Consider the following 14,651-nt stretch of genomic DNA (forward strand, 5'->3'; position numbering starts at 1 on the left):
TGTGTATAACCTGCGGGCTAATGACAACATCATTTTTACTTCACTTAAACTCTGGAATTATTAATTGGCTTTTATAACATATTGTAGTGCCGAGAGAAGGGAGGCGGTGGATCGGAGGTACAAATCTGGCTTTATTGAGGAGCAGAAATCGACATGCTGTCAGGTCGAGCCGAGAAGAGTAAGAGAAAGTGAAAGGGACACACACAGGGTGTTTCTCAATCGCGAGTACGCTTGCTTGGTAGCACATGTCTGCCGAGCATCTTGCTTCAGAAGCGAGTCAAGAATACTTCCTGGCATTCGGAAAACGAAGTGTGGAACACGCTAGCAAGTGTGCAGGTGTGCGTCATATGAGAGGCCCCGCCTTACATCTTCCGCCACAGATTTGGGGGAAATTGGTCCGTGCGCAAAGCATTGTGGGGATTTTAAGACCGCGGAGTCTACTCATGTGCAGCCTCGATATTTCTCCAAACGGAGTACGCCGGGCTCGGTAGATTTCCAAGTATACTGGAGATTGGAACAGTACTTCGGCGGCACTCGATGACGTAGTATGCTTGAAATAGTGGCTCTGAAGCAGCTTTACTCGCGATTGAGAAACACCCACACTGTAGGTACGGTTAGTGCTAGATCGTATACCTCCTGGGTTTTAGGCGGAAGTGACGTAATCTGCCACCGAGGACAAGAGACGACGCTGGCTGCTGCCGTCTTCACACAAATAAACCCCTTAAAACCTGTATGATTTAGTTTTCACATGTTTATTGAAATGAATTCGTCCATCTCTTTATATTATAGTATTAAATGTATTATTTTCGGTTGTGTATTTGTGTTTTGAAGTTTTTTTTTGGATGTTGCGATTTAATTTCTCCAAGAGAGACAAAAAATCACTAAAAGATCTGGTGGATATCTGACCAGTATTTCATCATGGAAGTTAAATCACAATCATTTCATTATCCTGTGGAGGATAATGTTGTTTTGTGACAGTTGCTCAATTTTAGAACAAACAAAATAACATACTTAATAAATAGCTAAATGTATATATATATATATATATATACACAAGAAGTAAAAGTGTGAATTTCAAGATAATAAAAATATAATAAAAAGATTAATGTAATTATAGGAAATAAAATCAAAAATTGGCAATGCAAAATAAAATAACCATATGTATATAAACATATAAAACAAACAAGAAATGAAAGCAGAAATGTTAAATATGATTTTAAATAACAATATTTATGTTGAAATAAGAAGTGAAAGTAAAAGAGGGCAATACAACAAAGATATAATAAAATACAATTAAAAGATGTACATTAACATAGGAAGTAAGAATACAAATGTGCAGTACAAGATAAATACTTAATAAATAGCTAAATGTATATATATACACAAGTAAAAGTGTGAATTTAAAGATAAGAAAATATAATAAAAAGATTAATGTAACTATAGGAAGTAAAATCAAAAATTGGCAATGCAAAATAAAATAACCATATGTATATAAACATATAAAACAAACAAGAAATGAAAGCAGAAATGTTAAATATGATTTTAAATAACAATATTTATGTTGAAATAAGAAGTGAAAGTAAAAGAGGGCAATACAACAAAGATATAATAAAATACAATTTAAAGATGTACATTAACATAGGAAGTAAGAATACAAATGTGCAATACAAGATAAATAAAAAGACTAACCTTACAGAGTTAAAGTAAAAATGTTGCAATACAAGTTGTAATTAAATAGAATAAAAATATGTATGGATAATTTAATAGGGATTATTTTTTTGTTGAGACATCAGGACCCTTCTCTACTCCCTCCACATTCATGCTGACCCGGAAGTTCAACCTCATAGCTTCCGCAAAGCAGCCTACCCTTTTTGTGAATGGGTGCTTTTGTGGTACGGTTTTCACAGGTAGGTTGGCCATCTCCTTCTTCCTTTTCTTAGGTGTGAACGTCAGAGGAAGGCTCTGATCATGTGGAGTGTGTAGCTTCACATCTTCCAAGATCTCGGTCATTTGGTCAGTTAACGTTTTAAGGTAATCTTCATCTTGCAGATGGTATGTTAAGTCAGTAATCTCACGCAAGAGACTGGCACATTCCCTTCTTTGTTTAACCTTTCTTGGTCTTTTCCTTTCGGGCAAAGCGTTACATGGTGACTGCATTTCCACTGATACCGGTGTGTATGTATGATCTGTGATGTCTGATCTGCCGCTGTCATCCCTCTCACAAGAAGTCTGTCCCAGACATGCATTATCCAGGGAGAAGAGGGGGTTATCCCTGTAATTAGATGCCAGTTTCTCCCAACCCCATTCATGCACATGATTAAAAACAGCACAGAAGTGCTTGCAGGGCAACTTGTGCTTTGCCCAGTCTTTGCAGGTGCACGATGGCATGATGATACTTTCACCAAAGTTGATGTGGTGCTGTGTGCAAGGATGACTTTGGCTTTTGACATGGAACATGCCATTGCCCTTTGCAACAATGTCATTCGCCTCATAAAACTGGGCTTCTGTAAGCCTTGACATCACATGGTCTGCTACACTTCTTGGTCTGTCTTTTAAGAACTTTGGCATGTTCTCATTGTACCTTCTGTAGAATGAGGAGTACTTGACATTGAGTTCAATGTACCTTCAATAAGAGATGAGAACAATATCTTAGAAGTCTCTCTGTGACAGTTTGCTTTCTCTGACATATAGATATGGTATTTGATAATACAATTGTCTCAGAAACGTATGCAACAATGAACAACATCAAACAAATATGTTGGAAACAAAGCTATCGAACATTACATTTATATATATATATAAAAATGTGTGTGTGTTTGTGTATGTATGTATGTATGTATATATAAATATATATATGTATAATCATAGTAATTCTTTTTTAGCTCACTTCCGATATGTCCTTGGTAGGAAGTCAGTTACCAACACAGTGAGCATTTCACTGAGGCTGCAGTTCTTATAACCTTCAAGATGAGAATGCTTTAGGGTTTCATTTTGTCTTTCCACCCCATTGTTGGTGTAGATGGCCACCTTGAGATCTTCATCCCGAAACACGTGCACCCATCTCTACACAAGACAAAAAAAGACAAAAAAAATTAAAAGGAAGACTCTTCAAATTCAACAAATGATATAATAAATATAATATAAAAGTAAATATAATATTTGAACTTGATACACACCTTAGCCTCTGGGAGCCACTTATTTGAAAACCACGCTCTCACTTTTTCATTGTCCTTCCAGACTTTGGCCTCCTGCAGGTTGCAAAGGCGTGTGCTGAACTCCTCTGGAGTTGAAGCAGCTGCAATGCTTCTCAGAAGCGGTAGGAGACTGTCTTGTGCGTGGCTCACTCCATGATCTTTCTTCCTGCACCATTCAACCCAAGCTTTCTCCCTATGGAAGTCGCAGAGAAGCACCTTGGAACCTGGATAAAATATAAGAGATATATTACCTGCACCATGTTGTCATTTTATTTTGTCGCGTTGCTATTACATAGTATACGCGACAAAATATAGGCCTGCTTTTTATACATCTGTCTGTCAGTGGAGGTGATGACTTTATTTTGAAGTAGATTGTTGCATACATTTGCATGTAAATGGTTATATTTTGGAAGTTGGTGGAATACTATGTAAAATGTATCCTTTTTTTTAATTAACGTTTCATATTATGTGAATTAACAGATTTCTACAGTTACTGCAATTTCACCTTGAAACTCTTCCTCCAGGGCACCGATCTCTACCTCTGAGAAATCAACCATGAAGTGGCTAGGGCTCCAGTCAGGGTTCCACTCCTTAAACACCTGGAGGGCTTCTTTGACATCTGCTGTTGTCTCACTCTGGGTCACAAAGAGGCCAACCACTGCATAGCACACATTTGTACGTACACATAGGAAGAAGAGGGGAACAGAATAACGACACGTCCGGTAAGTAGCATCAAGCAGGCACATCTGTTGTCCATACAGGTGGAGAAGCCTTCGCTGCCAGGCTGTCTGGTAACAAAACAGCAGCTTTGTGACAGTTCCGTCCTCCTGTAGCTGGCTTGGCCTGTACTTGATTTTGCAGTCATCAACTAACCATCTGGGCGTCAGAAGCTGTGAATGAAAGTGTAACTGGACATTATCATCATGTAGCCTCATGGCCCAAACATTAGGAACATTTGTTGTCATATCAGGGCAAAAAACAGTTTTGAAGTTTTAGTTGCATTTTGAAAAATGGTCATACCCTGCATATGAACCAAATACTGCTACTTTGCTTTGCTTACTTACACCTGCATTCAGAGGACAATGTATCATGTAAAAAAAAAAAAACTGACCATGCTTGGTGAAGTCACAAACTCTGTAAGTTGTGCATTAACCACCCACACAAACTTGCATGGCTTGAATAATATTAATACTATTCTACTCTCAGTGTATTACCTGCAGATTGACCTGGTCATTTTTGGATTCACGTATTCCCTCCTTCGTTCTTGATAAGATATTCCTGATATCCTTGTCTGTGGGGTAAAACCTCCGACGTGTTTGTGGAGGTGGCTGCTCCCCCCGGAATAGCTCGTCATTTACAAAATTGAACAGTTGACGTCTAATCTCACTAAGCTTTCTGGCACCAGCCAAGGTGAGCTTCACTATTTGTTGTTCAACTCTGGAATCCATCGGTTCACGCAGTTCAGCTACCTGTACATGACGTTGAACAGGGTAATTATAGATGTTTAAAGCTGTCTAAAGAAAGTCCTCTTTGTACAGCACAAATTGTACCTCGCATCATGTTTCTTACAGCAGCTAAAGGAATAGATTTTGCATGGTTACCTCTCCAACAGTTGGATGGTTTTGATGGTCACTTTCTGGGGTGAAGCATGTGTGGTATTCCATGACTACTTCAACTGTTGAAGGATCAGCTGCAACTACAGCCTTTAGTGCTGCTGAGAGCTCCCTCCTCTTTGCTTTACTGTTCTCTGCAATCTGGGGAATATAAAAATGACATGGCAATTGGGATCATGACACGAGAGCAATTATAGCATTGAACGCACTTGTGCTGTGCTTGTGCTGTACCTTGAAACCAGGACATTTCATGACCTGACTGACAGTTATCTGGGCAGGGCAATCCATCTTCTTCGTATTTTGTACGAGATGGCGTCTTGCATTGAAGACATGGTCTTCAAGCTAAGAGAAAAAAGGTGTATAGAAATACAATATTAATATATGTATACATTTTCATGGTCTCCTCTCCATAACGTGGAGAACATAATTTTTGCTATGGTTCTTTCTTTTGTCTTCTTTAAAATATTTGTAGGTCCTGCTAATATAACTATAGTGGGACATTATGTCATTACCCCTGCATCTGTACTGTTTGTGTCTATTTATTTTGCACATATACCATCCCCTGTTAAAATAAGTAACCAGTATAGGAAGAATTTGGTGCCAGGTCATGACCGTGAGCTGGTTGGGTTCTGTAGGTGAACAAAGGAAGGATATCCCCCTTTATTTTGTCTCAGAAGAGGCCATTGAATTTCGTTTCCTATTCCTCTAAAGTTTAAACGACTTATGTATTTACATAATGCTGATTCCTATGTTGTTATGTGTCACAGTGTTATGTGTCATAGAATGCCACATAATGCATGTCATATTACGAATAGTTGTTTAATTTTCCTTTACCAATTATTTTAAGTTGTTAATGCATGTAAATTCATAAATATACCGCTTGTTTCTCTTTTTGTGCATGGTACTTCTCCTTTTGCCGAGTACACCTGTCCTTTCCCTGGTGGCATCCATATATCTTGGTGCCCACGAGTTGGAATGGCACCCCATCATATGGTACACATTTCAACTGCCAGTATATCTTTTTCCCTGGTGAAGGTTGCACGTCTGTATTGAAACATTTGTGACAAAAATACATATTTCATATGGTACACATTTCAACTGCCAGTATATATTTTCCCCTGGTGAAGGCTGCACGTCTGTATTGAAACATTTGTGACAAAAATACATATTTTATCCATAAAAGATGTATTAACACTGGTCAGTTTAGATTTGGAAAGACACTCGGAATTTGAAATGTCTTAAGTAACTTTACGCCTGATAATTCAACCTGTTGCTGAATGTACAGTAAAGTTTCACGTATTTTTCGCTTTTATCAGTTATGTAGAAAGCTGAAACTACCAACCTATAATTCAGTTGTTGTAGGCATTAAAACACAGAACACCAAAATAAACATTTTAGTGGTGTGAACGCTCGTGAACTGTCAAGAGGAGGGCGGGGGAGCCTCGCTGCGGGGAAACTGTGGACCTCTGTCAGCGCAACTTAAATGATGCCGTTTAAAAGATGAATAAATTCACGGCTCGAACCGAGCCGTTCTGTGCCCCGTCTTATATATGTAATACTTATACTTATATACTTATACTTATATATTATTATACTTATATACTTAGGCCTATATAAGGCCTACTTAATATTTGATTACTGACACAATGTAGGCTACTTGGTCATCGTTGTTTCTTCAATTTCCGATCTAACTTTACAAACTTACTATTTTCCCCGAAAACCTGTTCCTTTTTGTACACAATATACTTTGTGATCGTTGTTTCTTCAACGTCTGCTAACGCTTCCTCGAAATCCTTAAGTGTTTGAAAGATTTTATGTGAAAGCATCCTGTTTGTTGCGCGTTGGCATCCTTGACAGACTTGTCTGTTGGAGGCTCGCGAGCGCAACAAAAGTTGCCGTCTCATCCACGACCACTATTACGTCACTTCCGCCGCATAAAACCCAGGAGGTATACGATCTAGCACTAACCACTGTAGGTACTCCGGAGGTACCGTCAACATATATGTCCGGGCGGAAACAATACCCCCAACCTGTAGTTCCATGCGTGAATTATGTACCCTAGTTAAATAGTGGTCACTACAATATATATGTTTTGGGTGCCTGTTGGCCTGGTGGGAAGAAGAAACTTTGCATTAGTCTGTGTTAAGTCAAGTTGGTAAGCTATATAACTTGGAAGAAAACTGCTCCCAGCAGTCTTTTTTGCGCATGCTCAGTCCACCTCAGAATACGCTACATCCACCTTGGGAAACGACCAATCCGATGCGAGCAACAACGCAGTTGTATTTGCATAGGGTGGCTATAAATATACCGCTCTGCCCGGCGCAGTCAATAGCTCTATCAGACCTCGACCTGTAATTATGCCTGCAGACGCACCCCCCGTGAAAGCGGCCAAGAAGGGCTCCAAGAAAGCCGTCGCTAAGACCGCCAGCAAGACCGGCAAGAAGAGGAGAAAGTCCAGGAAGGAGAGCTACGCCATCTACGTGTACAAAGTGATGAAGCAGGTGCACCCCGACACCGGTATCTCCTCCAAGGCCATGGGCATCATGAACTGTTTCGTGAGCGACATCTTTGAGCGCATCGCCGGGGAGGCCTCCCGTCTGGCTCACTACAACAAGCGCCGCACCATCACCTCCAGGGAGATCCAGACCGCCGTCCGCCTGCTGCTCCCCGGAGAGCTGGCCAAGCACGCCGTGTCTGAGGGCACCAAGGCCGTGACCAAGTACACGAGCTCCAAGTAAACCCGACACACCGCAAACAACGGCTCTTTTAAGAGCCACCAAACCCATCCAAAGAGCTTATCCTGTTATATTTAGCGATAGTAAATGGACACATTTATATTACATGTCGTGCCTCTGCCACCACAAACTCTAAGAACTCAAGCAACAATTCAAATTGTGTTTATTGCTGACATTTAAAGCATTCACTCTGAATGATTGATACAGGTAATATGTAATAAGTGATTGTGTTTAAGAAGAGAACACTTCACCGTTTAGTAATGTCAAAAACACAATGCTTTGCATGTTTTAAATAAATAATACAAATAAACTCATACTTTTATAAAGGGTTCTAATTTTACTGCAGAAGTCCATGATTAATGTCTTGCATTCACACTGAAAGGTGGTGCAATTTAAAGACTGTTTCTGCAACACTACATGATCAATTAATGATTTATTTTTGGATCCCAAATGTTAATTCTCATATTTAACGTTTGGGAGTTGACTAAATTCTCAATTTTTTTCACAAAAATTGAATCATAGTTATACTTTAGAAAGGGACAATTCATTTTTGCTCAGCTCAACTAAACAAACCTAAGGTTTTATTATACAAAATCATAAACAAAACAAACGTTTATTTTCGAGAGTCCCCGGATCATCCCCTGTGGAGGAGTGGTTTACTTTGTCCAATAGTAAAGCAGCTACAGCGCACGTGTCTCCCGGCCTGCTCCGGCAGCTCCTTCATAAATCCGCTGCTCACAGACACACAGCATTCCTCCTCTCGCTGTGAACACTGAGAAACTACAATGGCCAGAAACAAGCAGACCGCCCGTAAATCCACCGGAGGAAAGGCTCCCAGGAAGCAGCTGGCCACCAAGGCTGCCCGTAAGAGCGCCCCGGCCACCGGCGGCGTGAAGAAACCTCACCGTTACAGGCCCGGTACCGTGGCTCTGAGGGAGATCCGCCGCTACCAGAAGTCCACCGAGCTGCTGATCCGCAAGCTGCCTTTCCAGCGCCTGGTGAGGGAGATCGCTCAGGACTTCAAGACCGACCTTCGCTTCCAGAGCTCCGCCGTCATGGCTCTGCAGGAGTCCAGCGAGGCCTACCTGGTCGGCCTGTTCGAGGACACCAACCTGTGCGCCATCCACGCCAAGAGGGTCACCATCATGCCCAAGGACATCCAGCTGGCCCGCCGCATCCGCGGAGAGAGGGCTTAGTGACTGAGGCCTCCTTCACACGGGAACGTTTGCGTTTATGCACAGTATGCGTATTCAAAAAAGTCTTCCGTTCACATGCATTCGTTTCATTTAACGTGTCTGTTCAAACGAGACCGCTGGAAACGCTGTAGTACATATGCCGGGACTGTAAGTGGCGCTGTAACTTCCGCCAAAATACACCAAAAGCAGCGAAGAAGAGCAGCCTGGAGCAGCCCCGCAGCAATGTTGCCATGGCTACCCTTCTGTTTATGCTCCGCGGTGTATTTAGCAACATGTAGTTCATGTAATTCTCCATGTCCACTTGTTGCTGATGGTTGTGGTAGAGGAGCTGTAGATGTTGCACTAATATCTGTAGCATGGTCAGTAGCAGTAGCACTAGCAGTAGCTACTGACAGGAGGAAGTGTGTGGCGATTGCTGGTATTCAGCGGGATATAGTCATTTCCTCAGCATATGGATAAATGCAACGGGGAAGTTAACTGAAAGAAACCGAATCTGTGGATATTGCATCGACCGACCAAGAAGCACGTCTCTGGAGAGGACGCGCTCAGAAAGAGAGATATTCTCTACAAACACCGGGTGAGATCGCTCCTCTGGGACACGCCGGTCCTCTGCCTACAAACAGGCGCAGGAGCAATGAACAATAATGGCCTGGATTAGGCAGTAAAGACAAGTTTGGTGTATCGCAGAGCGGACTTTTTAATTTTGTTTGTGTTGTTTGGCTGGAAAATTGTCAATATAATGGATCAATGCATGAAATCTGACTCTGTTTATTTTGTTTAAGGAGTATATTGGGCGTTAACAATTCTGGTTTGCCTTTTATAATATTATTTCATTCAAGAACCCCTTGTGCGTTTAATTAACACAGCTATTTTTGATAGTTGCTACAGCAGTGAGCGGGAGAGGTGGGGAGAGGTGGGGCTATCGTTATTTTTTTCAGGAAATATTCGTATAGAGGTGATTACACGGACTCGGTTGACCCCCCAGAGAGTTTCATTTGCAAATCTATCCACCTTGGGACCCGTTATCGTTTGTGGGGTCCGTTTCTATCGGCCTCGTGTAAATAATAGGGCTATACGCACGCGAAACTATGCAGATACAAGCAGTTTTCTCCTCGTGTAAACGGCGCCTGAGACCTGGGGCCTCATTTATAACGCCTTGCGTAGGATTGACGTAGGAAGGTTGCTTACGTAGTACAAAGCACAAAAATAGGTACATACATTTTCCGCCATTTTCCGATTCACAAAACATTGCGTACCGGCGAGGGAAGTGCGTACGGCACTCCCTACGCCTGTTTCCCTTGATAAATCACAATCGACTCGTAACGCCCATATTTGCCTATACATAGTCAAAGAAACGCCCATTCATTCATTCATTTTGACTGACTGCATGAAGAAGATCGCAGGAAATTACGATAGAACAGCTAAAAAAGACATCTCACACCGTGTCAGATTTTGTTTATTGTGGGGAGGTCGAGATAAATCATGTTGTTTGGTGGATGCAGTTTGAACCAGAGTAGCAGCATGGAGGTCGGATCGTCACCAAAATAAATAAATAAGTGGTCCGAAAAAAGTTAATGACAAAACAAATACACATAACCTTCCTCAGGCAGTGTGTTTGTCCCGGGGACAGGAGACACCCCCTTGATGAGAAACTGTAAGAAATGATGGGGGAATCCCTCCGGAGTGGAGTCATGACGACTGGATCTGAATTATTTTTGTTGTATTTGGTGGTTTGTGTTCCAGAGGCCTGTACTACGAAGCTGGTTCAACCTAACCTGGATATGTTGGAGTTAGCCGGTTGGCCTAAGCCAAAACATACGCGCTGGCGCTAAACTGTACTACGACGCTGGTTATCAAGTGGATCGCTCAAGCCGCCGTGTCCTATCTAGTTAGGTGTGCGTTCACATGAAAGGGGTGGTATTTGGAGCATTCGACCAATCTCAAACACGGAGAAGCGTACTGACAGCGCAGCGTCATACTTCCTGAATGAAAAGTGAACTTTAATATTAGTCAAATATGAAGAAGTTAAACTTTAAACATCCATGACTTAAACACTTTACCCAGGATAAAAGCCACATAGCTGCACCTGCAAGGTGAATACAGCTGGTAAAAGAAAAAGTGTTTGAATGCGTACATTAACAGGTTTATGAAATCACTGCCCCGTCCAAGACACGAGTGGATCTGACTTTAATTAGGAGAATTTGACTCGAGTGTTTCGTCAACTTAATGTGTTGCTTAAAATAATACTTCTGCATACAGTATGTGACACTGTGAGTGTTGCACGGCCAGATACGGCTCAAGAAGCTGACTCAAATAAGGAAATATATGATACATTATGATGTGATATGATATGAATGATAATGGGACACATCTACGTCTGCACTCACAGTGCCGCGGACTGTACTTAATGTTACTCTGATCCGGTTACTTATGTCGTGGCAGATATTTAAGTAAGCTTTCTTAACGCTAATGTTATAATAGTCAGATTGCTCTGAAGATGGGAGGGGATATTCTATTAATTTTCACGTTCACACAGTCAGTTGATTTTGGCCGGCAGTCTTTCCTGCAACGGCAGTTTTTCTGTATTTCCTCTATCCTGTAATATGAATTGATAGCTTTAAACTCCGCACACGGAGCTCTGATTGGTCAGCAGGCAGTGCTTTCACTGAGTTGATCTCTTAGCCTGCCACCTAACCTGCTCCGGAGCAGGTTTGCCGCTCAGCATAAGTTACCATGGAAATCTAGCCTGCTAAAAAGAGAACCAGCGTCGTAGGACCGGAAAGCCCGAGATTTCCCTGAATTTAGCCGGCTAAGCGAAAATCCAGCTTCGTAGTACAGGCCTCTGCTGTCGATCAGCAACTATATATACATAATCCACCAGTTAAAGGAAATACAACTAATGTGTTGTGTTATATTAGCTGTACAATTTACCACATATGGTGTTCTTAGTTTCCATACCTCCTGTGTTTTACGAGCGACTTATCAAGTCTTGGCAAACGGCATAAAACACGATTAAACGTGATAGTATATAAAACCATGCTCGTATCTACAACCTATAGAAATGCAAAACGGCGTCAGTTTAGACGTAATTCTGTCCTCCTGCTTACCGCATCATTTATGAGAAAACATTTCATAACATTAACACAACATATTCGAGGTGGTTTTAAATAGCATATCCGTATTTATTTATTTCTCCAAATTATGTTTTTGTGTGCACTGAGGAGTCTCAAACAGGCGTTTGTTTAATCATTTTAAGATTGGCTTTAATCAATGTTTGAAAATGAATTCTTCATATTTGATAAATGAGAGGTAACATTTTATTTATGGTATTATTTCCACATATTTCTCTCCATTCTTCCTTCTGCCAACGGTGACGCAGTTTCTCGTCTCTCCCGTTTGTGTGCTTAGTGCGTACGCATGGGTTAGAGTTTGCGTGGAGGACAGCACATTTTCCCGTCAAGTTAGTATTTTATAAATCGCAAACATTGCGTAGAAACTGGCGTACGCCATTTTTTGAGCGTATATCCCTTTATAAATGAGGCCCCAGGACACCCAAACACAACGGCTCTTTTAAGAGCCACTAAACCTTTTTTAAAGAGTTACAATCCTACGTTATTATAATGATTACACTGGTTCATATTTTACTTAGTTTACTGAACCGTGATGAATGAAACAAGGGAAATTGTTGAGGTTTACTGAAGTTACAAAGACATTAATATATGAGTAACAGGTCAGTGTAAACACAAGCTAATGTCAGTCATGAATCATTCAAACTATTTATATAACCATGTAATGCAGTTCTGAAACATAAGTAATAGGAATATTCCCTAATAGCTTTTGGGGAAGGTTGTTTAAGTTTACTAAAATATATCGTTACAACTGTTTCACTTTATAGAAACTATGGAACAGGTGAGTAGAGCAGCATTGAGTTTCTTATTCTGTCACTAAATTATCCAAATTAAATGTTTCTCATTATTTTAGTCAACCCTAAACAAATTAATATCACCTTTTAATAATGACCTTACATGGAACAAAGTTAAATTCACTTCAGAAAATCTAATCTGTTTTGAGAAAAAAACAAATAATAGTTTAAAGATAGGAACTTTCCATCCTACTGAAAAACAGTGGGATAGAGATTTAAAGGGTGAGTTGGAGTTTAGTCCAACCTTTCATTTGGTTGGTTTATGCTTATTAACTCATATATTATTATTGTGAAGGTAATCAAGAACCATTCCTATAACAATCTGACAACAGAACATTTCATATCAACTTCCATTCATGTAAAGGTAAAAACGATACTAAAATAATAAAAGGCCATAATATAGTTTGTTACTATGCCAATAAAAAAAGTTCATAACATTGTGATTGAGGCAAAGTGACCAAACGGATCATTATGGATTACTTGACTGTATTTGGCTGTAGTTCAATAGTTCTACCACCAAGAGGTTTGATGCATCAGTCAAATAAGAAGGCAACTTTTACATTCATTTCACAACAGAGTCAACTACGTTCCTAAAGAATATGACATCAATCTCATAATGAACAATTGTTATGATGAAGAATATAATGAAGACTTCCTGATCATTAAAAATGTACAAAACACCTGTAAGTATTATTGGTGATTTCTATCATATTGTATTACCTTGAAACAGAACTTTGTCACAGTTATAAGTTTGTATTAAAACTGGGAATATTGACTATTTAAATTACACCATGTTCGTTTTAGTTTGTAATTTAAATAATGAGTGTCTTTCCTTTAAAACAGATAAAGGCTACTATTTGGTCTCTAGTGATCATCTGTCAGTCTTATCCAAACATTGTGTTTGCAGATACCACAATAACCTCTATTTCATCCAGATGTAATCATAAGAGCTGTCTGATTTTATTTCAGGTTTCTAACCGAACACTTACTCTCTACATATATGTGGCTCAGTGGATAGAGTGCTGGACTTCGAATCAGGGGGTACCAAGTTCGAGTCCCACTGCAGTTGCTAAGAAAACCCCCGTGAAGAAGGCCACAAAGAGCCCGAAGAAGAAGGTGGTCAAGAAGGCAGCCTCCCCCAAGAAAGCTGTGACCCCCAAGAAGGCAGTGACTCCCACGAAAGCTGTGAAGAAGGTGGTTAAAGCCAAAGCTGCAAAACCAGCGAAGAAGTAAACGTTAGCTCCTCATCAGAAGGCTCTTTTCAGAGCCACCACATGTCCTCCAGAGCTCTCTCCTGAATGTTTCATCTGTTAAAACATGTGAATAAGAGTGGAAGTTGTGCTATTTATTAATTGATATTTTGTAAGCGACAAATCAGAGGAAGACAAAAGCGCATACATTAGACCCTCCAGAAAAACGCGGGCTAAAATCCTTGATTATGCGGGCTAAAATCCTTGATTATGCGGGCTAAAATCCTTGATTATGCGATTAAACATGCGGGGTTTTTATGCGAAATATGCGGAGAAGTTGCGAAATATGCGGAAATATGCGAAATATGCGAAAAGTTGCGAAATATGCGGGAGGCGGAAAAAAGGTGATTCTTCTCCCACACCCTGTTACTAGGCTACTACTGAATGAAAGGAAGCCCTTTTAAAGAGTTCCTATGATACACACACACACACACACACACACACACACACACACACACACACACACACACACACACACCTCCGCCTCATTCTGTTTTCATTTACCCGTTCGTTATCTGACCAGCTTCAATCTTGTATGTTCCAACACACAGTTGCACGGGGTGCAGAATAGTTTCCCCCCACTTTCGTGCAAGACATCTGCGTACTGCTTTGCCCGGTCTTTAGCAGAAATGTTCGTAGGCAAATGGGATGGATTCGATTTGTTCATCTTGGTCAGAGCCGTATAATAGTATAATTATAATAGTATATAATAATAATAGTATAATAGTAGGCTATATAATA

The 14,651-nt window shown here is 40.5% G+C and overlaps 3 protein-coding genes across 5 annotated transcripts; 2 read left to right on the plus strand and 1 right to left on the minus strand.

Moving 5' to 3' along the window:
• Positions 1-1,566: 1,566 nt before the first annotated feature.
• LOC117469552 lies at positions 1,567-6,729 on the minus strand. 3 transcript variants are annotated; one of them, XM_034113986.1, is made up of 9 exons: positions 6,513-6,729; positions 5,685-5,851; positions 5,039-5,149; positions 4,796-4,948; positions 4,409-4,663; positions 3,700-4,084; positions 3,177-3,418; positions 2,888-3,063; positions 1,567-2,623 (listed from the first exon to the last, which is right to left on the minus strand). In XM_034113986.1, exons 1-9 carry the CDS (start codon positions 6,709-6,711, stop codon positions 1,771-1,773), a joined length of 2,541 nt encoding a protein of 846 aa, XP_033969877.1. In that variant the 5' UTR covers positions 6,712-6,729; the 3' UTR covers positions 1,567-1,770. The 3 variants fall into 3 exon arrangements, with proteins under 3 accessions (XP_033969877.1, XP_033969879.1, XP_033969878.1); XM_034113988.1 differs by lacking the exon at positions 5,685-5,851 and having other exon boundaries at positions 6,513-6,728; XM_034113987.1 differs by lacking the exon at positions 4,409-4,663 and having other exon boundaries at positions 6,513-6,728.
• A 422-nt stretch (positions 6,730-7,151) lies between these two features.
• On the plus strand, positions 7,152-7,586 carry LOC117469573 (histone H2B 1.2-like). Its single transcript, XM_034114014.1, has one exon. It carries the CDS (start codon positions 7,165-7,167, stop codon positions 7,543-7,545), a length of 381 nt encoding a protein of 126 aa, XP_033969905.1. The 5' UTR covers positions 7,152-7,164; the 3' UTR covers positions 7,546-7,586.
• A 741-nt stretch (positions 7,587-8,327) lies between these two features.
• LOC117469562 (histone H3-like) lies at positions 8,328-8,738 on the plus strand. Its single transcript, XM_034114000.1, has one exon. The coding sequence runs from the start codon at positions 8,328-8,330 to the stop codon at positions 8,736-8,738; it is 411 nt and encodes a 136-aa protein (XP_033969891.1).
• Positions 8,739-14,651: the final 5,913 nt, after the last annotated feature.

This window comes from Trematomus bernacchii, unplaced genomic scaffold, assembly GCF_902827165.1.
Source record: "Trematomus bernacchii unplaced genomic scaffold, fTreBer1.1, whole genome shotgun sequence".
Taxonomy (NCBI): domain Eukaryota; kingdom Metazoa; phylum Chordata; class Actinopteri; order Perciformes; family Nototheniidae; genus Trematomus; species Trematomus bernacchii.

What these genes read in the sequence shown, in the direction of transcription:
- LOC117469562 (XM_034114000.1), top strand. Translation starts at nt 8,328, where the DNA reads ATGGCCAGAAACAAGCAGACCGCCCGTAAATCCACCGGAGGAAAGGCT.
- LOC117469552 (XM_034113986.1), bottom strand. Translation starts at nt 6,711, where the DNA reads ATGAGACGGCAACTTTTGTTGCGCTCGCGAGCCTCCAACAGACAAGTC. An exon ending in ATGACCAGGTCAATCTGCAG is followed by an intron (nt 4,085 to 4,408) that starts GTAATACACTGA and finishes TTTCATTCACAG; the next exon opens with CTTCTGACGCCCAGATGGTT. An exon ending in AGTGGCTCCCAGAGGCTAAG is followed by an intron (nt 3,064 to 3,176) that starts GTGTGTATCAAG and finishes TGTCTTGTGTAG; the next exon opens with AGATGGGTGCACGTGTTTCG.
- LOC117469573 (XM_034114014.1), top strand. Translation starts at nt 7,165, where the DNA reads ATGCCTGCAGACGCACCCCCCGTGAAAGCGGCCAAGAAGGGCTCCAAG.